The 22,917-nt window shown below is 40.4% G+C and overlaps 1 protein-coding gene across 5 annotated transcripts in view; it reads right to left on the bottom strand.

Annotated features, from left to right (window-relative positions):
- The window catches only part of nphp4 (nephronophthisis 4), a 181,523-nt gene that overhangs the window by 78,673 nt on the left and 79,933 nt on the right, over positions 1–22,917 (bottom strand). For 4 of the 5 annotated variants that reach the window (XM_085444897.1, XM_085444895.1, XM_085444898.1 and 1 more), the window contains 3 exons: positions 13,368–13,586; positions 12,699–12,840; positions 9,426–9,478 (listed from right to left, as the gene is read on the bottom strand). In XM_085444897.1, coding sequence (XP_085301023.1) covers positions 9,426–9,478; positions 12,699–12,840; positions 13,368–13,586 — 414 coding nt within the window. The remainder of the gene's footprint in view (positions 1–9,425; positions 9,479–12,698; positions 12,841–13,367; positions 13,587–22,917) is intronic. The other variant, XM_085444896.1, reaches the window with a different exon arrangement.

The raw sequence follows: 22,917 nt of genomic DNA, 5'->3' as shown, positions 1-22,917 counted from the left end.
GCTTCAGTCTGCTTTGCGTGAGGAAACCGAGTTATAATAGAAGTGTGGACTGGCACTGTGGAAGGATGGACAGCCAAATTCTTGAGATGCGACTGATCCTCAGATTTGCAGCGTGTCTATTATGAAAATTGTTTTTGTTACAATATTAGTTTTCTTAATCCCCCATGGAGTGGGATTAGACAACACTAAATCCATACACTCCGTATCAGGCTTATTAGATTTCTGAGTACGGGATTGTGCTTGGAAGCTACAATGAGCACCAGCTATGTATGTTCATGTTTAATGGTTTAAATCATTTAAACATTTTATTTATTATTCATGCAAATAATTATAATTATTCATGACAATAGAATAAATAGGACACCCTAGAAACAGCAATAATCAGGAAGCTGACACAGCCATCGTTATATGGAGCTACTTTCTATTTTGCAATAACCTTTAATTCCAAAATGACTCTGTTGTAAAGGCTTCGCCTGCATATATATTTGAGATCAGATCAGTGAATGGTTAATTTTAATACAGCACAACAAACACTGTTTGGTCTGTTTACATCTCTGTCTCGTAGTATAACACTACAGTCTATTGTCGAAGCTTTTATTTTGACAGTTAGGGCAAGGGGTACTGTAACAGGGTGAATAAGCTACCAAAACCTCATCTTTACTCATATTGAGCTTTAGCCTCCTTAGTGCCTGCTCAAATGCAGTTATATAATTCCTACAGCATATTCAAATCATCTGTGATGCTCACGATTCTGTCCTCCCTCACACACACAGAATCTCCAATTCTGCTCTTACAAATCAATGTGCCTGGCAGGAAGGAAAAAGTCAAGTAATTTAATGACGAATAATGCAAGATACAGTAAGTACGGGTAGGCAGATTCAGGTGGAATTCAGGTGGGAATAGATACGGGTAGCAGTTGGCACACAATGACAAAAGAAACTCCAACAGACTCGCATGGAGAAAAACTGAGCCTTTATCAGTAGTGGCAGGTTTACTGGCAGAATTAGCATGTGTGTAAAGTGGGTGGAGAAGATCCAATAAGACGGGAAGCAGGGAAAATGGTAGTCACTGCAGGACTGGCAGGAAAAGAAAGAAAGTGTGTACCGGTGACACAAGGAGATATTTTGACACTATAACTGTTTGTTAGCCTGCAGACTGTTGAGCTCAGAATTTGTTGTGTGCTCTTTGACCATTTGTCACGATTATATTTCCATTAGAGTCAAGGACCTAACTTTGCACGTATCCACTGTATATGCTAAACCAGCATCATTCCTTCAAGAAGCTTCATGAATGTTTATCTGCCCGCTCTCTTAGTGTCAGAACGCGCACATAAAGGAGAGAGAAAGACAGAGAGAGAGGCCTTGATGTGGGATCAAGCTCACCATTGACTCACAGGAAGGAAATAATAGTCAGGCGTCGCTTTAAAGGGAGGAGGATTTCGAATGAGATCCAGTGAAAATGTTGCAGGGATTACTGGGATGAAATGTTGAGAACAACAGGCAGAGAAGTCAAGAAAGCTGAAGGTTTAAAATATTACTGATGCACCACACATATAGCCATCTAAGCAAGTCACAATGTGAACATTAGTACTTATAGTTCAGTAAGAATGTATGTGGCTGGGAGACAAGTGATCTCTAATGTGTAACAGTAGAGAAACACAAGTTATAGCATATAGTGACAACCACTGAATTAAATACAACTGTATATATAAGTAGTAATACCAAAATTGTGAAAATATTCCTAAAATATAGCTCTGTTACAGCAGAAATAACTTAAACGTAATGTGTGGGAATTTAATTGTATCTGTGTTGTTATGTTGGGTAGATCATCATAACAATTTGAGGACTATTATATTTTGGGCTATTATATTTAGGATCAATACTAGGACTGTATACATATGGGTCTAAACTTGTGGTCCAGCTTTGTGCCAACAATCTTTGCTATTTTTATCTAGGCTGAACAAGTAAAAATAGTAAAATAAACTGGCGTGCAGAGAGCATGGAAATCAGAGAATGAGGTAAACTGGCAGCTTGTTAAGACTGTGTTAAGAATGTTAAATATGATTAGAAAAATAGCTGCCAAATATATACAAAATTCAGTCTCATTTAGAGCTCAAATGGACAGAACAACTCATAATTACATTCACACATCTTCCATCCATCTACAGTCAATTATTTTGGTGTGAAATAAAAAAAAATGGGTGTGGGTGGGAGGACAGTGCCGAGTTTAGAACTGCTCCCTCACAGCGAGGAAGTCGTGGGTTCGAATTCACAGGCTGCGTGGAGCTTGCATGTTCACCCAGGCAGGGCTCTCTCCAGGTACCAGCTAACTGGTGATTCGATATTATCTGTGTGTGTGTGTGTGTGTGTGTGTGTGTGTGTGTGTGTGTGTGTGTGTGTGTGTGTGTGTGTGTGTGTGTGTTGGGCCCCATCATAGACAGGCTGTCACATCTCACCCTATGACTGCCAGGGTCCCCCTGTGACCCTGAATTGGATAAAACAAAAACGGATGGGGGTTGTGTACATAACACAAGAAAAAACAAAAACCCATGTAGCCATGACATGCTCATGACATGTACAAGAAGAAACCCTTAATGGAGTCCCTCAGCTATCTGAGTGCTTCTTTTGTTTGCAAGATTCTGACCGGAGAATGAAAATAGTTGCTACATAAAAGGTTTGCGGATTTTCTGGAGTAACTGGGTCATGATTTCTGGAAAAAAGACATTGTTGCTGAGTTGAGTTTTTTAAATCCAAAAGAGATTCTGAGCTCTGGGTAGCTCAAACAAAAAGACTAGATGAAGGCATGAAACAGCATTACAGGCCACAGAGGAAAAACATATGTGAATTAGATTTTTGGGTGAACTGCCCCTTTAACAGTCAATCTGTATACTACACTTATCTTGTCTGGAAAGGCACAGTGTGCAGAATTTTAATGTTGTTATGGATTATATTATTTTAAGCATTCTGGTGCCACGAGCATTTGATTTGTACAGACTTATGCTCTCTTACTGGCTGTCATTCTTGGGGCTTCATGCTTCAAGCACTTTGAATCACCTTGTTGTTGAATTGTGCTATACAAATAAACTTGCCTTGCCTTGCCTTGCCTTGCCTTGCCTTGCCTTCAGCTCAATACCACCAAAGCAGGATTTTATATATATATTAGTTGGCTTAAAAACACATCTTCTGCTGTTTTAACTAGACCAAACATGACACACTTCTCCAAGATAATATTAACTGTTAACAAATACTGATCCCACGCAGTATTTGCTACAGTTCTTGCCAGTCCCACAAATTCAAAGCCTCAAAGCAGGAAAATCTTCAGGCTCCGTCTATAAGGAGCTCCAAATAATGTGCCATCTCCTAAATGCAACTCTATATTTTCCAGTCAGATTTTCCACATCGTCATGCCATATGTGTGACATACATGTGCAATAACACAATTATCTGAGATTTAAACTTAAAGATTATTTCAAAAAAGAAATAAAGACTTATGCTGAATAATGAAGTACACATGAAGAAAAAGTAGTAAGCTATAACCTGCATATTGTATATAGTGTACAACATCAATTGTAATGTATTAGAAAACAAGTTAAGCTTGAATCAATACTGTACAATCACCGGACACTGCATTAGATACATCTTCCTAGTACCAGGTTCTTCATGGCACAGGTTCAACAAGGTGCTGGAAACAATTCCTCGGAGAGTTTGGTCCATACTGACACAATAGCATCACACAGTTACTACAGATTGGTTGGCTGCACGAATAAAAGGATGTCCACCACAGGTAGGTTGTGGTGTTTAAACAATGCTGCTTTTGCACTAAACTAAGAAAATATCCTCCACTTTCATGTTTTCATGCCAGATCACCTGAATGTTGCAGCAGAAATTCAGACTCCTCAAACCAGTTTTTCCAGTCTTCCATTGTCCAAATTTGGTGAGTTTGTGCAAACTTAGGAGTTCTAAACTGACAGGAGCGGCACCCAGTGGAGTTTTCTGCTGATTTAGCCTGTCTGCTTCAAGGTGCGATGTGTTGTGTGTTCAGAGATGCTTGTTTGTATACCCTGTTTGTTACGAACGGTTATTTAGAGCCACAAAAATTTCAGCAATTGTCTCAAAATTTCATCTTGAAAATTGATGATAGTGTCATAAATTGCAGGGACAAGGTAAAAAACTTGGGCGTGTGGTTCGACATGGTGCTCTCCTTCGAGTCTCATGTAAAAGAGATAACAAAGACTGGCGTTTATCATTTGAGGAACATAGCCAGAATCAGCCAAGTTTTGTCAAGCAACACTGCAGAGGTTCTTGTCCATGCATTTGTGTCTTCACGTATTGATTATTGTATTGCTCTTCTTTCTGGGCTACCAAAGAAACGTTTTAGAGGTCTACAGATGGTGCAAAATGCAGCTGCTCGCATTTTAATAAGAACTGGGAAATTTGAGCACATTACCCCTGTACTGAGATCTCTTCATTGGCTACCTTGTCAGGTTCGAGCAGATTTTAAGGTCCTGCTGCTCACCGACAAGACTTTAAACGGATTGGCACCTTCATACCTCTCCGACCTTTTACACCTTTACAATCTACGGTCTACGATCTCAGGACTCTGGCCTTCTAAAGGTTCCTAGAGCCAGAAAAAAGACAATTGGAGAGCGTGCTTTTTCTTTTCGTTTCTGTGGAACAACCTCCCTCAAGATATTAGGCAGGCATGCTCTGTGGAGGTTTTTTAAAACTAAGTTGAAGACACATTTGTTCACCCTATCTTACATGTCTTAATTCTATGGCTTTTAGTTTTTAAATTTTTACTGTTTTTACTTGTATTGCTATGTATCGCTTTTATTATTTTATTTATCTCTTTAGTTTCAAATAGTTGTACAGCACTTTGTTTGAAAGTGCTTATTATTATTATTATTAGTAGTAGTAGTAGTAGTAGTAGTAGTAGTAGTAGTATTAGTATTATTACTATTGTTGCCTTCCTTTATTGAAGTCATTTGGTCATTTTCACCCAGAAAGCTACTGGTCACTGGACAGTTGCTCTTTTTGGACCATGCTCTGAAAAACCCTAAAAACCCTGGTTGTGTGGGAAAATCCCAGTATATCAGCAGCTCCTGAAATACTAGGGCTAACCTGTCTGGCACCAACAACCATGCCAAAGTCAAAGCCAATTAAATCACCTTTCTTCCCCTTTCTGATGTTCAATTTGAAGTTCAGGCATACCTACAAAGTAGCTGTATACTTGTGATTTCCATCAAAGCATGAAATTGAGTTTCAAGTACACAATAATAATTAGATTTTCAAAAGTCATACAATAAAATGTAGCAGCAAAACCCTGAGTATTGTTTTAATTGATATAAGAACGAGACACAAACAACACTTTGCAAAGGAGGGCTGCAAAAGTTAGGTCCGAATGAGCAAGTGCCTGCTGTCGAACAAGCCCACTGCCAGCAACAAACTGAAACACGGTCTCACCTTTGGCCCCCAGACTACAAGACCACCTGGGTCAACAGAACACAAGCGCGACCCTGAAACACGGCCGCAGCCTGATGAGAGAAATCATCAACAGAGGCAAACAAACTCAGCTGCTCTTCCAAATGCTGGCTATAAATACCACAGGATCTTTAGCATTCTGCACCGCGGCAAAGAGAGAGCATCAAAGATCAATAATTTATGCAAGCAAGAGAAAGTTGTCAGATCCCACAATGCCGGCGCACAGAGTTAAAGCATGCAGCTTGTTTACAGAGCCATCTCAGAGAAGGATGCCACTGATTAATCAGCACCTGACAGCCATGTTGAAGAGAAAAGGAAAATTTTGTTGAACAGGGAAAAATATCATCATAAGACTGAACAAGCACTTTTTTTCCATACATGTTTAAAAGAAAGTGAGGAAAACAGACAGGGAGAATGATAGACTGTATTTGTGAATTTTGCAACAGCTAACAGAGTTTTGATGAAATGTAGGGTGGCTGCCAACAGCAGTGGCACTGATTCACACGCCGTTTTCTGTTTCTTCTTTTTTCAGAAAGATCCTGGATGCCCACCAGATATCTACTGAGCATCTAAGGCACTAATGACTGCTGCCTTTCACCATTATTCGCCGAGGAGTGTATGTGAATGTGCTAAATATTTACCGTTTACTTAAAGCTGCCTTGGTTTATGCTTTTTGACCACTCAGAAGTGAAAGAACCAAAAAAAAACCCCCACAATGATGGCTGATATGGTGGCAAATAATTGCCTATCTACATAATCAGGAGTGAGGCTCATTTATGTGGCGTGATATTATAAAATATCAGAATAATATTTTAAAAATACATCTCAAAATATCTGACACTTAAGCCCAGAGTTAGCTTTGTCAAACTGTTATACCCTCTACTTTTGACTACCTCCCAGCCAGGAGGTCACTTAAATAACACCGTAAACACTGTCTCAGTTCTTATTTCACCACATCACCAGATCCTAGACTCCTCTACCCAGTTATTCAAGGTCAAGCCCTTCCTGTGCACCGATCTGTTTGCTAAACTTCTTACCCACTTTCATTTTTGTCCACAGACAAAAATTTCCAGTTGCTGCCAAACTCCAGCCACTTATCCACCTCTGCTCTGGAGCTGCACTGATCTCCTGGTTCCACAGATTAATCTTCCTGGCTTCACTAAACTCGTCTCCTCTGGTCAATCCACAAGCTGCCACTTTGAACCTTTCCCCCTGGCTCTCTTGGTTTCCTCTGTTATAAAGACACTTGGTAAACAATCTGAATTCTTGTTAAGCTTGTAAATAGATGATTCTTTGTTTCTGCACCCTACCTGTTTTCACAGTTCTGCATTTAGGTGTTCTGTCTAGCCTAAAGACATATGTTTGCCGTTGCTCTTGTTGTTTTTGGAGTGTTTTTGTTTCAACTCATTGAAAGGCATTTAAAAATGAAAAATCATCTTTTTAAACCTAGAATGAGGTTTGTCCATTAATTCAGTGTGCTGTAATGGCCACTTGTGGTCACAGATTGTTTTTCTCCAAAATTTACATCAGCAGCTTATTAAAATTGGGCTGTGTTTTTCTGCCTTATGATTTGCGTTCCTCCTCTGAAGCAAAGTTAATTGCTCCTTTTGGGAAAATGCAGTTGAACTTTAACCCTTAATCCTTGAAAAATAGGATATGAGAGCGTCCTAATTTGCAGTGGAAATATGCAGAAATGTCAGCAAATTTTGTATTTTTATTTTTTCAGAATAATTCGGGGCCGAATGTTTTGGGAATTTGATTTGATAAGACTCATGAGCTCTATATAAAATGGTAGATTAATTTAAGCACAACCATCTTTTAATGTCATCCCCAAAGAACTGCCCAGCATGACCAGAATTGTCTCTTCCCAACCTCTGGGAGCTGCCCTCTGTAGGTTTCCACCGCCCTTGCTGTTTAATCAAAATGAGGGTCGATTTCTAGAGTTCAAGGCTGCGATGATCTCACAGCTCCCAGCTGGTTCAATTTAAAATGAGTCGACAATACAGACTCATTTTGGCCCAGAGAGCCAACACTGAAACAGAGCTGATGTCTCTCCTCCTCCTCCTCCTCCGCTCTGTGTCACTGGCCTCATCCTGAGAGAGAGCACCATCCATCACAACTCCCAGTCTCCACTGACACTTCTCACTTAGGCTGAGGGATGATGCTACAAACAGAATGCCGGCACTCACGATTGAGTATACTTCTTAATGCTTATTAAAGGGTAAAACGTATTCATTTGAGCTCTAAGCTAAACTACATTTGTCATAATAACACAGTTTAATCAATAACATTGTATTGATCGCTGCTTATAATTACATTTATTATTAATTTTTCTCCAGCATATTAACATTTTAATTGTTCTTGAGGACATAAAGTATAACTCTATCATTTTTTAGCATTATTTAATATTTATATATAAGTCCTCTTTGTTCATTGATGTTTGAACCTCACCTCGTCTTTGCATTTGCCGTTTTCATGCTGAGGATGGCTTACATTTTACCCTTTAACAAACCATATTCACTAGTGATTGGTACCATTCTGACTGCGCACTCTCTACATCTTCAAATTTTTGAGTTAAGTGTCCTGTTACTTTCTGTTCTATTTTGAAGCAATCGTTCTATGTATGACTCTCTCACATTATTATGAACTTCTTTTCATTGAGGTTTGGAGGTATTTGTTTATGCACAGCTCTCTGGACTGCCCAAATCATCACCCCTCTGCCACCAAGCTTGACAGTTAGCATGACAATTTTAGTTTTCACCAAATGTGGCACTGTGCACTACATCTCCATTTGGCCTTGTGTGTCCAAAGGACATTTCTCTAGAAATGTTTTTGTTTGTCCAGACGTCACTTTGCACACCTAAGCCATGTTGTGATGTTCTTCTTAGAGAAAAGAAGTCAACGCTGCCACTGTATTTATACGTTACACATTAATGAAGGGTGCTGTGAGTGCGACTACAAACAAAGTGTCACTCTGTGACAGGATGGGAATTGAGAGGGGGGTGTTTGCGAGAGGCCCCGTGCTTTTCTTTAATTATGTCTCCCAGTTCCACTGTTGTTGAGAGATCTGGGTCAGATAATGAATTTTTCTTGACTTTTTTTTTTCTTTTTAAATTTATAGACCTGACCTGCAATCTCTGTCGACAAACCAGACAAAACCTAAGTGTGGGTCTCTCAGAATTAATGATCCCTGTCTAAAGAGCATGTAAGGGGAGCTGTGTCCATGTACAAGGGGCAGCTAGAGGAGCTTTCTGCAGGCGGGAATCTATCCAGGTCAGCTTTGAACCAAAATGCATTCATAACAGTTCCTTTCAAAAAGTGCAGACACTGCGTTTGCTTTTTTCTTGCTTCACTCAGGTAACAGCAGAATAAAACACAAAAGTTTTATTGCCAGGGTCACAGGAAGAAAACCCCATTGTTTGTGTAAACCACACAGCCTGTGTGCCCTCCCCTCTGCTGCTGTAATATTTCCAAGCATTCAACAGTGCACCATAATAGAATACAACATGAACAATTCCAGTTTTATCATAGAACCAACATGACCCTGCTAAAGCTATTCTAAATATATAATTTCAAGAGGACTGCTTCCAAAGAATTGAAATGTTCCCGCTGGAGGAATTTGTACAGTTAACAGCTAAAGGGTGACATGTTTTCTCAGTAAAGAGTTGAGACAGAGCAAAGTTCCTGCAAACATTAGTGCAGGTAAATAAATGACAGATGACTGGAGCAGGTAATGGACTGACCTTTTGACTAATTGTTTGTGTAAAAGAGTCTGTGTGGACCTACTGACACAGGTTCCTTTTGAAATAAGTATGAGTATAAAAGACAGCTTTAAAAAGGGTTTACTTGTTGTAAGTATTAACTTGGAACTTTAGAGAGAAGCTTTCTTGGCTGGCCAGTATTATAGGTCACCTGTAAAATTCAATAGGTGAGACGGTGTCTTACCCCGGGGCCTTGAGGAGATTCTGGAGGAGAAGCTGGTGGAATGCGTTTCCGATCTAGAAAAAAGAAAAACAAACGCACAACAAAGAAGATAAAGGCATTCAACCTAGAAATGTACACATCTGTAAAAGCCTTCCACTTCTACGACGTATTCATGCTGAAGTCTTCATTATTCATCTGGAAATGTGCTAACAGCTCCAGCTCATTGTTTAACAAGGTTAATTAACAACATTGTAATATCTTCCACATGCTTTCTACACCTGGTAGCACAGTTCATTTTATAGTTTGGTTAGACATTCAGTGGAATATTAGCTTGTGAGAGGGAATAGAAGTTGACTGCAAAATGCCACCTTTGTAATTGCTTTCCTGATGATTGGATTTGCGGTGAGCTGACATCTTGAGGTATAAAAAAATACACTGTGATAATGTTTACTCAGTGCAGTGCACAGTGGAGTATATAGCCGCGCAGAGCACTGGAATACCTAACTATTTACAGACCTAGCAAATCTATCCAATTTCACACAGATAAGGAGGTGAGTTGGATTTAAATTTCACACTGACTTTAAAGTCTGACAATGCTTCCTGAGATTTTTGGTTCGTAGCCATGGTAATACTGAAATGAAAGGTTCTCTAGCATCCCTTTGTCCTCCCTCTCCCTCACGCTGTCTCGCTCTCCGTGCTGGGCTTGACTGGCCTTTTGGAAATTGCTTCGGTTTGCCTGGGGTGTCTTAGTGTAGCTCCCATCTGTTCGGACTACGTGCACACAGAGTGGACATGGTGCTGCACTGGCTGGCTCTGTTTCACAAATGTGCTCTGGCATGCCCCCCCACCCCCTCTGGCAGCCATTTTGTTTTTAGGGCTTTCTCACTGTTTTTACTTCTCGAGCCCACGGAGAGTGTGTATCACCTCATTAGCTGGACTAATGTGCAATTAGCCATTTATTTGTGATCCCTCAGAGGCCTTCTCGACAGATGAGTGATCTACCACATGTGCGGCTGGTGAATTCAGACACCTTTACGAGCAGTAAAGTTATACAGCTACGTAAGGACGACGGCCCATTAAAATTAATTTAAGAACATCTGCGTCTAACCAGCCAGATATGCTCCCTGATCTTCTTCTTAGCTCATCAGTATCAACAGGGAGCGATGCATGATGGTCACGTAAACGACAAGGAATTAAGCGACTAAATTATAGATTAATAAAAGCGTACAGACTTCAGAATTTCCAACATTGTAATGCAAAGTCAGCATGTACCGTATGAGTTAAAGAATCCTTCTGAGATCAGGTTCTTTCTGACATGAATGCATCAATAACAGCGAATTTCAGATGGAGGGTGCATTTAAATTAGCTATCTCCAGTTTAAAGCATCCTTTCTGGCATATGTTTAAATCCATGCAAATGCAGTCTTGGAAAAAAAACAAAGTTGAGGATGATCAAGTTGCCTAAATCAAAGAATGGCAGTGATTCATGGTCTCATTCTCCTCTGAACACCAGCCCAAATCATTCAAGCTTCTTGGGCAACCCTCTGAAGACGCGCGAACACTGATTAAAATGTCATTACTGACAATGCGCACTGCCAGAAGCTTTCTCTACACACCGATGAAGTAGACCCCTGATCAACCGCATTCTTGTCTCAAAAGTTAACAGCATCATTAGGAAGGTAAATCATCGAGCATACAGCCTGGGTCCACTCAAGTTTTTTCTGCTGTCACCGGGATTGAGTGGCTGTATGCAGTGTTTACTACACTTTTTTAATCAATTCACTGGCAGACACAGAGCAAATCAGCAGTTTGTGTTTCAATAAGAGATGCAGGCAGTGGCACATCATTTATCTTTGGCTGCGTGCAGGATGTGGAATATTTAATCAGAACTTTGTTTCAGTGGGAGGCCTCCAAAGCTCAGGGTTCAGCAGTTATTTTTAGAGTATCGTGGAACATCCGCGCTTAATTGGAAAAGATTAAAAAAAAAAAAAAAGAAGAAGAAGAAGCTTCTGCTGGAGAAATCCAACAGCATCCACTGATAACCCCCTACCAATGTGACAAATAAGGGGCACGGTTCAGACTTAATTTTACACTCTTCATCGTAATGCTTACGGAAAGCAAAGAAGAACCAATATGCATGGCTGATATGTTCTTTCTGGAAAAATGTTTTTCAAAGCTTTACCACAAAAACCTCAACAAAGAGAGTCCCACAGTAAGAGTATCTTACCGTTACTTATTGCTTATTATGAATCATGAATATGTTTTTTAGCACCACTTTGATATTCTTTACCCCGATATCCATCACATCTACTTTTTGAATGTCTGCAGAAGTTGAGTTGCTGAAAAAGCACAAAGACAGTGTGCACTGTCTAAACACAGGCTTTCATTAAAATCAATCATCAGTCATATGTTTTCACTTGATAGCTGTGGAGCTTGTTCTTGAACTGTGAATTGTGTCTTACTGCAAAATATTAAAGAATAATTCCAGTTTAAACATTAAACAGTTTCACCACATTCAGCAGCTTTAACAATATTACAAACCACCAACAATATTTTGGTAATATGCAATATTCTTGTAGAAGCAATCATCCTGAAACGCCTCTGGGCACTTATTTGAGCAGTTATTTTGAGTCACTATATTTATTAAATTTAATTTCCCAGTCCGTGAACTGCCACCTTATTTTTGTGAAGGGCTTTGTGTGTCCACATGATCTTATGAGCTGCGTAGTCTGGGGCAATGTATTCCTTGTAGGGCCTCCCAAAACAAACTGCTCCTGGGTGAGCGGCTAGACTAAGATCAATTAAAAAAACACTAAACAAACAAACAAAACAAAAATCGAGGGACATGGAATTTCCACTCTGAGAGCAGATGTAAGATGATTTTGCAAAGTAATGCAGGTTTAATATCAGAGAGGCCCTAATGGACAGCCAACGTCTTCACCAATCCCTTTAGGTGTATCCTTTATTCCCCCCAGACTCCAATCATAAAGTATATTGATCACGTAGAGAGCAGGTGGCTCTATTGAGATAACATGTGCACAAGACAGGCTAGTTCGATGCCTGTTGCTTCAAAGTTTGGCTGATTGCAAACAGGTGCCGTTGCACTATTGAAGTGCACCCAACCTATAAACACACGCATGCACAGAAATCAGACTACACTCTTTCCATTTTAAAAAATTATAGATGTAAGCAGTGAATAGCCTTTTATGTCTTTTTGTGGAGGAAAAGTCTTTGTATGAGCTTTCCAATTAATGTGTGCTTAAAAAGCTATTATGAATTACATAATGATATTTACCCTGTGAAGGTGATGAAGGTGATCTTCTCTGGCGAGGCACGTCTACCTGTTTTATCCTCAGGGATGGCTTTGGGCTGGATGCCTTCCTTTCCAGGCTGGATGACAGCCAAAATTTGATCATATCCTTTGCTTCTGAGACCTCCTTGAGAGAAGGAAGTTTCAGACATTTCAACAAAAAAAACAAAAACAAAACAAAAAACAGAATGAAGAGTTCAGATTCTGCAGGGAAACGAATGAAAAAGCTGACAGAAGAAAGAAGACGTGATAGTGACATGCAGTTATTTCCAAACACCCAAGCAGTGTTGCAATCCTCTGCAAGGTGTGAAAAGTTAAGTCATATTAGGACGACTTGGGCACCCTTTGAAATTTTTGATACCGTCACCAAAACAATGTCACTTGCAGACAGCTGCCTACATCCATGCTATAAAATATCATGCAGAATTTCAGAGTAGAGCCTTCAGGGATGATAGAACCTGACCTTGAACGGTACTGTACGGGGGCCTAGCATGAAACCCAAGTGCGAATGTAGATGATGTGAAAGCTTTTGAATTCAGGGAAGCAGTGTTGTGAGTATTGAAGGCTGCTGAAAAACCTCGTTTAAACACCTTTCAGTGAATTCTCCACATTTTAGTCTTTCGACAAAAGCATTCTTCTGTGCCATTGTATTACCTGAGCTGTGCCTGGAGCTGAGATTGGTGCAGGGCTCTGAGCTTTGGCAGACACCTCTGTGCTGTAGACCATGGCTCCATGAGGGTTTGGCTTTGCACCTCCTTGCAATACAAGCTGTATCTCTTCCCCCTTCCACTCAGCTGGCTCCTGGAAGGGACACCAAATCCCCCAACGAAGGCTATGCAAGAAAGCAGCGCGGGATGTAGAGGTAGCAGATAGCTGTGTGATGGAAAACGACAGAAGAATAGGGAATTCAGACATTGATATGATGATCTCGCAAAAAGAAACCAGCGATTAAACTGTTGTAAAAACTAAACCGAATGTAGTCTTTTCTCTTTCATCCAACTGAATAATTACAATCTTTTACAGTGTTTAACTGTGATCAATTGATAACGTTATTTAATTTATAAAGCAGAGCATTAACAGTCTCCAAGTACGACCAAAGAACAAAAACATAATTTAATTTGCCAACTTGTAAATCCTTATCTCTAATCACAAAAATGAACTGCAAGAGGCCTTAAAACTGTGTGGCATGGTGGTGCTTGTCGTTAGCACTGAGCATTCTCTAAATCCCACATCGCACACACGTTTTGGAAGCAGCTTTGCTGTGTTTGAACATGATTTACAATCAGTGCCGCTGAGGCTCTACTTCAGCCGTCCCAGGAAAAGTAAAAAAACATTCTGCTTTAAATCATCCACAGAGAGACTCAGTGGTTTTGCTGAATCGATTAATAAGCTGGTCAGCCTCAGACGATTGTAATCAATCATAGGCAGGACAGGACAGAATACACAACAAGCCTACTAGCCCCACACTGCTCCAAGACAAAGCCGGCCATGTAATAGTTTGCTGAATGCTTCAAATTCCACTGAGAATAGTTCTTTAATGTAACACCATAATCTGGCACTATAGAAAATCAGTCATAAAAGTAGTGTCTTTATTCTAAATGTCATACAGTACCTGTTAATGGTACAATAGAATACAATTATCCATGCAATGTGTTGAGGAGATTTTAGCTAATTTTGTGCCATATAATCTACAAACTAATCTAAAACCACTCTTGCAAAGGTCAACTAAAAAAAAGTAATGATATTCAGAGTGTGGTGGTTTCAGTTCTTTCTTCATTCTATATAAAAAGTTAAGTCCCATCGTCTGGGAAGGTAGGAGAGCAAAGCAGAACTGCTTTTCCATAAAGTCACTTTTTACTTCAGTATATAAAAGGAGAGCAGCCAAAAGGTTAAAAGAGTCTTCACCATGATAGATCCAGTCAAAAATTCACTAGACAGAACATATCTTACTTAGTACCACAGAGGCTATTCCAGATGGGAGCAGCATTTGTGTAATTGTGTTTCTGTTTCCTGTTTGCCACTAGAGTTCAAGATGTTCATTCACAATCCAGTACCATCTTTCAGCAGAGTTCCCAATTACACATCATGTTATCGTATGGCCTTGTAGGCCTTATGGAACTTTCCCAGATTTAAAAATAAAAGCAGGATGGGCACCAGTTGGGCTGATGGGGTGAGCAGGTGCTGCAAGGCTGAAATGCAGCAACCTGGGTCAGAGTCCAACCCAAACCCCCTCTGCTGGGTATCTGCTGCCAGCCTGTCTCCCGGCTTTCCTGTTCGCTCTCCACTGTCTAACAAAGGCAAAAGGCCCAAATAAATGCAGGGCCATAGTGATTATGTTCTTGATAGGCTCTCCAGGCTTTCTATTTGTAGTAAAACCATTTTCTTTAAGCATAAATAACATTATGCTCCACAATCCATGTTATGGCATTTGCTGTTTAACACACTAAACTAACAGCAGCAGCAGGAGCTACCTGATAACAGTCACCACAACCAGCTGGCGTATACAATTTTGGATACAGTTTCTGTTGAGATTCAACTCCTAACAATTGCTGTAGTTATCTTTTAGCCTCAAGAGTGGATGTTGCAATCACTTGTAAATCTTGAACTTACCAATCAGGACACTGTGTAATCAGTAATATTGTCAAAAACTCAGATTGGCTGTAAATAAATAATTATTTTAGTCACTCAATCCACTTAAAATCATACAGGACTCTCTAGTGGGACTGTAGCCAGATTAGACACTGGCATTAACAGTAAGTGGACACTTTCTCTCTAAATAGGATGTGATACAGATAAACACTGGTTGGAAGTTCATCCATTTCAAGCACGCCTAGGGTAGAGCACGCAAACACAGGAATTAATCCCAGTGCTCTGAAAAATAGGGATGTCGTGTAATCGACAGGCACATCTCTAAATCAGTTAAGACATTTTAGATGAAATGTATAGTGGGAGAAGATGAGTATATATGTGTTGTGACATCCTTCTCGATTTCACTGAAATAAAGCATAGTTTTTATCAGACATTTTTCACTGAAAAGATAAAAACAAACGAACGCCCACATTCATAAAATTCTACTTTCATAATATCAACGAAAGATTCAGAAGAAGAACGAACGAAGACTTTTCGGTGCGATATCACATTTCTATTTAAATGAAAGAGAAAGGGGTGACTGTCACAGCAATGACTGCATGCTATTTAATTAGCTGCCAGTTTCCACCACAATTAATATACCTACAAATCCAATATGGCATGATGAAACACCATCTAAGGTGAATGAAAAGCAAGACTAGTGCATTTCTGTGCACTGCTTTCTTAAATAAATTGTGATCTGTGCGGTCATGGTTATTGTAGTATCTTTTGTTGACCAAGCCATCTACCACGGTGTCCCTCCTTGAGAGATTTTTCTTACAGCACCGCGGTGCACTGACCTTTGCAAAAGAGGTCCTTGTCATGTAAGCTTAAACTTAGATCATTTTGTTCTATTCCTGTGAAAAATAACCAGTGCACTCTTTGTTTTTCTGTTGAGGGCTGCTTCAAAATGTCAGTTTACTATGAATTATGCAAAGTAATTTCACTGCCCAGTTAACAAAGCCCAAAGTGAAGTGTTCAGATAGCTTAATGGAGCTGACATTTTGAATACTACAAGTGAAAGTGCACTGCAGCAGGGACTACGTGTGGTAAAGGTGTAAAGGTTAAATTCATGTCAGCTCCCTGCTTGACAGCAAATTTGAATATTCGCTTTTATAATATACAATAGACGAACACCTAATCCTGCAGTGTTTATTAAGTTCTTCGACTGCCGTTTACTTCCTTTTATACTGACAAACCAACCTTCGGACTTTGTGTTTGGTTTTTGTGTTTGGGCTGAGATACCTGCCAGTTTCACACTCATGTAAACACTATGGTTGTCGCTTGTGTGACACTTTAGAGGGAATTAAGCAGGAGAGTACCCAGTCCTGCCATTAAAGGTCTGTTATTCCATCTAAAAAACTCTTTAAAGCCTCACATATCTCAAGTGGCCAAAGTTGCTGATCAATACTCCGTTCTTCTTGAAAGGGAGCCAGTTTCAGACTATAATTTTACCCTCTAGTAGCACAGACATTAACAACAATTTTTTTAACTTCAGAACTATATGGCAGACATAAAACAGATAGCACTGTATTCCCCGTTCAGGCATTGCCTGTTTTTCTATTTCATGGGGGTTGAATTAATAGGATGTTTTATATGAAATGTTAAATCAAACAAGTCTATTTTCAAAGCGATGATTTTGTTCAAATGAGTAGACTAGAGAAAGATCATTTTATGGCACAGGGAGTAGCCAGTAAAAATTGCAAGGCAATTTATCTAATGTGTCTCTTTTTTTTTTTTTTTTCGTACTTTGTGTCTGTAACGTCTCTGTGCTCTGTGCAGAACATGAGGGAAAGAACAAAATGAGTGTCTCGCACATGACCCAACGCTCACCTCTTGTATTATTCAGTGAATATATTGCAGGAGTGATTCAGGAGCAAAAACGCTGGCCGAGCTCTGAGAGAATGAGAGAGACAAAAGACCAATCAGGGGGTCTTTTCTATAGGGACGCCTACAGCCTTGGAAAAAAAGAAGAAGCTTTTATCTGTCCAAAACTCAATGCTTATCACACTTTCAGTCTTCCAATCATAGGAAACTGAGCCCATGTTCAGAATTGCACCAAGTAGCTGAATGGGAATCTAAAAGGAATGAGAAGTGAGCTAAACACCCATCAAAGTTACAAATATGAAGTTATTAAAGGTCAAAGTGGAGGCGTTTGGGGGTTTTTTGCCTTTTCTTCTTTTGGCAGGTTTACAAAAACAGAATTCTGCGATTACAACAATGGCAACGAAAGATATCACACCAAGAAATAATTCTCTTTTAGATGCAAAGTGTGAATCACTGTCACGGTTTCAGTACAGCGGTTTTAAAATGCTTCAGGACAGCGCGATCTACATATGAACTGCAAAAAAAATAAAATAATAAAGCACCAAAAACGTGGGGTGGCAAACAATAGGACTGAGGGGATCTCAAAGGGACTCTTGAGGTTTGAGTAAACAAACAGGATAATAGTTCCACTCAAAGCCAGGCAGAAAAATTCACAATATGCATGTAATCCTTCTACAGAAACAGTCATCAGAATTCAAAAGGCAGGAGCTTAAGCGCTACAATATTCATTTCCGTGATTACACGACAGCCGAGATCAATGGCACATCTACATGCAGGTGTAAGGGCTTTAACGGTATCGTGGTAAGAGCACAGCACCGTAGGAGGCAGTCAGCTGACGCATTTGTGTTAAGGGCCTCTGGTGAGAAGAAAGTTGGCGAGAGGGTCAGACGAATCGACTTATTCTGAGCACCACAGTGTGTCAGTGAGACTTAATCAATCCCAAAGCCTGCTGGTGACAGCAGAGAGACATCAAATCAATTGCATTATATTTCACTGGCAATAAAGTATGACTCTTTGCACTCGCGCCGTTTTGGGGAGGAAACATTTGAATTAATCAAAAGAATTTGTCATTTGAATTGAAAGTTGTTTTTCCACGTGTTCGCTGTTGTGCCGGTCACTATGTCGGACAAGGCAGAATGATCAATAGCCAATTTCCCCAAAGTGTGATTACACCGTTGATTTGAGCGTTAAAGGCTACATTTAAAATAAGAGCCATTAACTTTCACTCAGAGAGCAACCCTGCACTTGTTTCAATAGTGCACCGGGGAGGGGGGAAAAAATAGAAACAAAAGCCTGAGGCAAAACCAGAGAAGCGGCAAACTTTTTCATAAAGTTGCACTGAGGGAAAAAAAACCAAAAACAATAACAGCGATGTCACCGCACACATAATTGCTCCAACTGGTAAAGTGTTTTCTAAGGGAAGAATCCATCAACCTTGTTTAGAAGTGTAAAACATAACGCTGCAGCATTTCTAGACAAATAAGTGTGTCTGTTCTCAAACATAATACAGAGTGGAAACAAAGATCTCACGTCTGTAACCCGGAGCAAGAAAAGTAATCATCAAACTTTTGGCGGACACCGAGGAGAAGACAGGAAGAAGGAAATTATTATAAAGGTGACAGAAGGCGAGTTTTGCACATCAAAGAGAGCTGAAAACGCATATCCCAGCAGACAAGAAGAACTGGAGGAACAGACACTTACCAGTGCAATTTACTACAACTTATTAACTCAGAAAAAGTAAGAACATATAAAAAGGGGCTGGGGAAAGCCACCGTTAATTTAAGGAACAACCACCAAGTCAGACTGGCTCCTGTTGTGCCTGTTTAAGTTTTCTTAATGTGCCCAAATATGAAGGAGCCAAGTTTGCGATACGCCGAGATAAAGCAGTATGCAGAAACATATTTTTGGAAAAGCTCAAAGAAAAATGGCAAGACACTCATCGACTCGGGGCTTTCTAGAGAATGGCAGGAATTAATCCTAAATTAGGGGGATGTGAGCATTGATGAGAGACAAAGTCTGACAGTTATTACCATTACCGCAGTCTGTTGGGCTGTTCGAGTCATTATTTCAGCCAAGACCCTGTGACAGGCACCGGCCCACAGCTCCCGCTACTTATTCTCTACAATGAGAAGCCCTGAAGGAAGTGAGAGAACATGCACAGAGATCATTAACTTAAGAGCACTAAACCACTCACATTTTCATCCATCTGTACAAGTAGTCCAAATGAACCCAGCAGGCTTCTGTGCTCTACTCAGCTCACCAAGGCCAAATCAAGCTTGGGAAGGAATTGTGTTCCTTTTCAGCTCTCGCTGTTGACAGGCACAACTTCAAGGAGGTGTTCATGATAGTCACTCAGGCTCAGGCCAATTTGCCGTGGACATGCATGTCTTTTATTCGAGCTTTGATGTTCGACAGTACACACCGATAGACATAGCTCTGACGGTTAAGCGTTTGACTCGCTCAATTTTATTCTGGAATGTTTTTTTGAAAAGAAGCATAGTGAAACGCTTAAACCCATTAGCAGATATTTTGCTGGCTTTTAGGAAAATTATAGTTTAGGCACAGACCAAATGCTCAGGATGGAGGTTTTTATCCTCGCTCTAGCAGTTTTACAGACGTTATCATCACTTGGCTGGTCCGCCGCTTTGGACCAGCCTCATTAAGTGATGGACCATTTGAGCATCTACATTTAAAAAAAAAAAAAATCCCCCCCCCCCCCCCCCCCCCAAAATAAATAAATAAAAATAAATAAATAAAACAGCCCCAGTCTGAGCAGGCCATTCACAAGAAAACCATTAGATGAGCAAACATCATCACCAATGCCTCTCTGGCTGCCAGGGCCCTGCATCCGTCTGGAGAAGGATGGCACTGCTGGCAGGCACTGACAGGGTAAGACTCACTCTGGGCCAATCGCAGGGGGAGATTGATGCACTTCTCACTGGGGGGAGAACTGACATTCATTTTAATTAGGCGGGCGAAATATTGTCTCTGCGGCATGCAGCCTTACTTGCCTCAGCTTCACATTTGGAAGGAAGGGGGCGGGGGCCCGGGGAGCAATGCCCTCAGAATAGGCCACCGATGAGCTAAATATATCACTTTTAAATCCTGATGACATTACTTTGCTTAAGATGTTTGATTAACATTTAATTAACATTTGTATGACATTTCAGATCAGTAGCAAACAAATATATAACCGGTTTCATTGAGGGAGCGGGCCACACCAAGAGGGAGGTCTACACCCTCCCGTTATATAATGCCAGCAGACCGGAAGAACTGCGACCAAGGGAGGGGCTCGTGAGTTCACAGAGCGGTGTTACAGTAAAGTAGATGTTCTGATAAGCATTTGATTGGGAAGAGCTTCGCAAGATACTTTTCATTCAGCAAACATCATTAAACCCTGCAGGGGCCCACAAAAACCACTCAACACACACACGCACACTCAAAAGCACACAAACAGCTACTTAAGGGAAATACCTGTCGGTGAGCCAATTAAAACCCAAATAAAATCCTCTGTGGCACAGAGGAGAAGTTCTACACCATCACGTTTAATAAACCCAGCCACAACCTATGTCACTGCTTTCTGCTCCACATACTGTTTATCCTCCATCCCCTGGCAGTGACAACCGAGACAGAGAGAAGAATAAAAAGATCATTAAGAGAGTGATATTTATTATAGCTCAGCTAATGGAAGGATTGTCAAATACCAAACGCGACACATGCCCGCGTAAGACTCTGAACCACAATTACTAAGCCATCAGTCAAGTGTGTATTGGCTCATTCAATATATTAACAGTAGAGTTTTTAATATGCTGCCGGAGGAGCAGCTTACTATTTCCTTATGTTGATGTTCTAATTAGCACAATAAACAGAGCGACTTCAGCTCTTGTCGAGGCACAGAGACAAGACGGAACTGCACCTGTGACAACACAGCAGGCCTGTCAAGCCTCGGATTGCTGAACACGTTGAATCAGTCTGCGTGGGGTTATGGTGAAAGCGATACTCCACATATCAGTGGAAAAAGCAAGAAGAGGAAAGAGCAAAGAACTTGTTAACCCCCATTTTCCAACCAACCAACTTGTATACTACATACAGTAGTAATCAACACTTCTTACAAGCAAAGAGCTGCTTCATTTTGTGGGTTTATATGTTATTTTCAAAGGAAAAGTCTGGCTCACAAGCAACACATCTACTTCCCCGCAGACATCAAGTGCATAACACCACTCAACAGGGTTCTCCTTTTAAAACGGCAGATGAAAAATAGAGAGGGTCAACCAACCCATGAAACTAACATTAGATTCATTTACAAGCTGAACACAGCAAATATAACCCACTAGCAACAGTTGTCATTTCAGGCGAAACAATGTAATAGCTTCTGGCAAGAGGGGAGATGATTTCCTCACCACTGTCTGAAACAGTTGCTAAAGGAGAGCTTAGTGAGCAGTCAATTGTGGGAACACAGCAATGCTTGAGTAAAAACAGAACAAAATGTTCCTGGGATGAACAATAATGGGCTGCCAAAACACCTCCAGAAGGGCTGGGATTTTCAGTTTTGTTAAAGAAAAATGGAAAAAAAACAAAGTGACCGTGACATATATTTCCACAGCACTAATTTACCAAGACATGAGCAGAGTCACATATTACTCACAATTTTGCTTTGTTAAGTTTCAACTCTACTGTTTAGCAAAGGCTCCCATAATGCACTGAGTGTTTATCCTTCAATCACCTCTTTTTACTCTGTTTTATTCATCATTCTGCATTTAATCATTAGGAACAGATTATCTTTTTTCCGGTCTTCGCAGCAAATGTCCACCACTCCCTGAGCTTTCTTCCTGTTTAAACAGAGTTTTTCCTTCCCACTGTGACCAAGTGCTTGCTCAGAGGAGGTCAGCTGATTGGTGGGGTTTTCGCTGTGATGACTGTTGTGATTTTGTCCCATATGTGCAAAATTGAATTGAATTAACAATCTTCAGCACAATTCTAAATGATTTGCTTCATTTCAGTATAATACTAGTATACTGCATTAGTGTACATGCAGTTTATTGCAGACTTTAATCGTCTCTATAGCAGGATGTTCTGACAACTCCCTGCGCAGATCTCTCTGTACAGTTCAGGATACAGGAAATTGTTAATTTCTCCATGAGCTCTGTATCCACTGTAGTCATCAGTCTCATTTATTTGGAAATTGCTCTCTGTCACTTCTCTGACAGCTAACAGATGTATTAGGATTGTAGTTTTAAATTAAACCACAGCCAGCAAACAATGCAACATTCACAAACGCCGCCCGACCCCAACTCTGTTTCTTTCATATGACCATGTTTTCTTTAAATTGGAATGTTGCTTTAAATAGCATGTAAGACATAGGCACGCTGCCAAATTCAGACCTGCGTCTGCATACATCTGCGTGAGAGCTCAGGAAAGGGCAAAACAGAGTACATTTAAAGGTCATGCATTAATGGTCACACTTCCTCCCACGCTCAGTAATCAACTGTGCCACTCACTGAATGCAGTCAGGGTCAAAGGTGGCACAACCTGAAAATGTGATGCAGGTGACACTTTTATCACTGGTTGCAAGCAGGCCCAGTTACTCGAGCTGAGATCCCATTTCAGTACATGACACATAGCACAACTGTCAAAACCCTCTTTCAGCAACACAAGTTTGCTGCTGCGAAACAGCTTGGGAGAGTCACCAATTACTGTTCCGAGGATGTGATTCACTTTTGACACTCTCTCAGAAGCATAGCAGTGGTTA

This window comes from Copadichromis virginalis, linkage group LG20 (genome assembly GCF_057382275.1).
Source record: "Copadichromis virginalis isolate Kocher_CV1m ecotype Utaka linkage group LG20, C_Virginalis_male_GT1.1, whole genome shotgun sequence".
Taxonomy (NCBI): Eukaryota; Metazoa; Chordata; class Actinopteri; order Cichliformes; family Cichlidae; genus Copadichromis; species Copadichromis virginalis.
The sequence above is the reverse complement of the archived record's forward strand: the minus strand, read 5'-3'. Positions and strand labels throughout refer to the sequence as shown.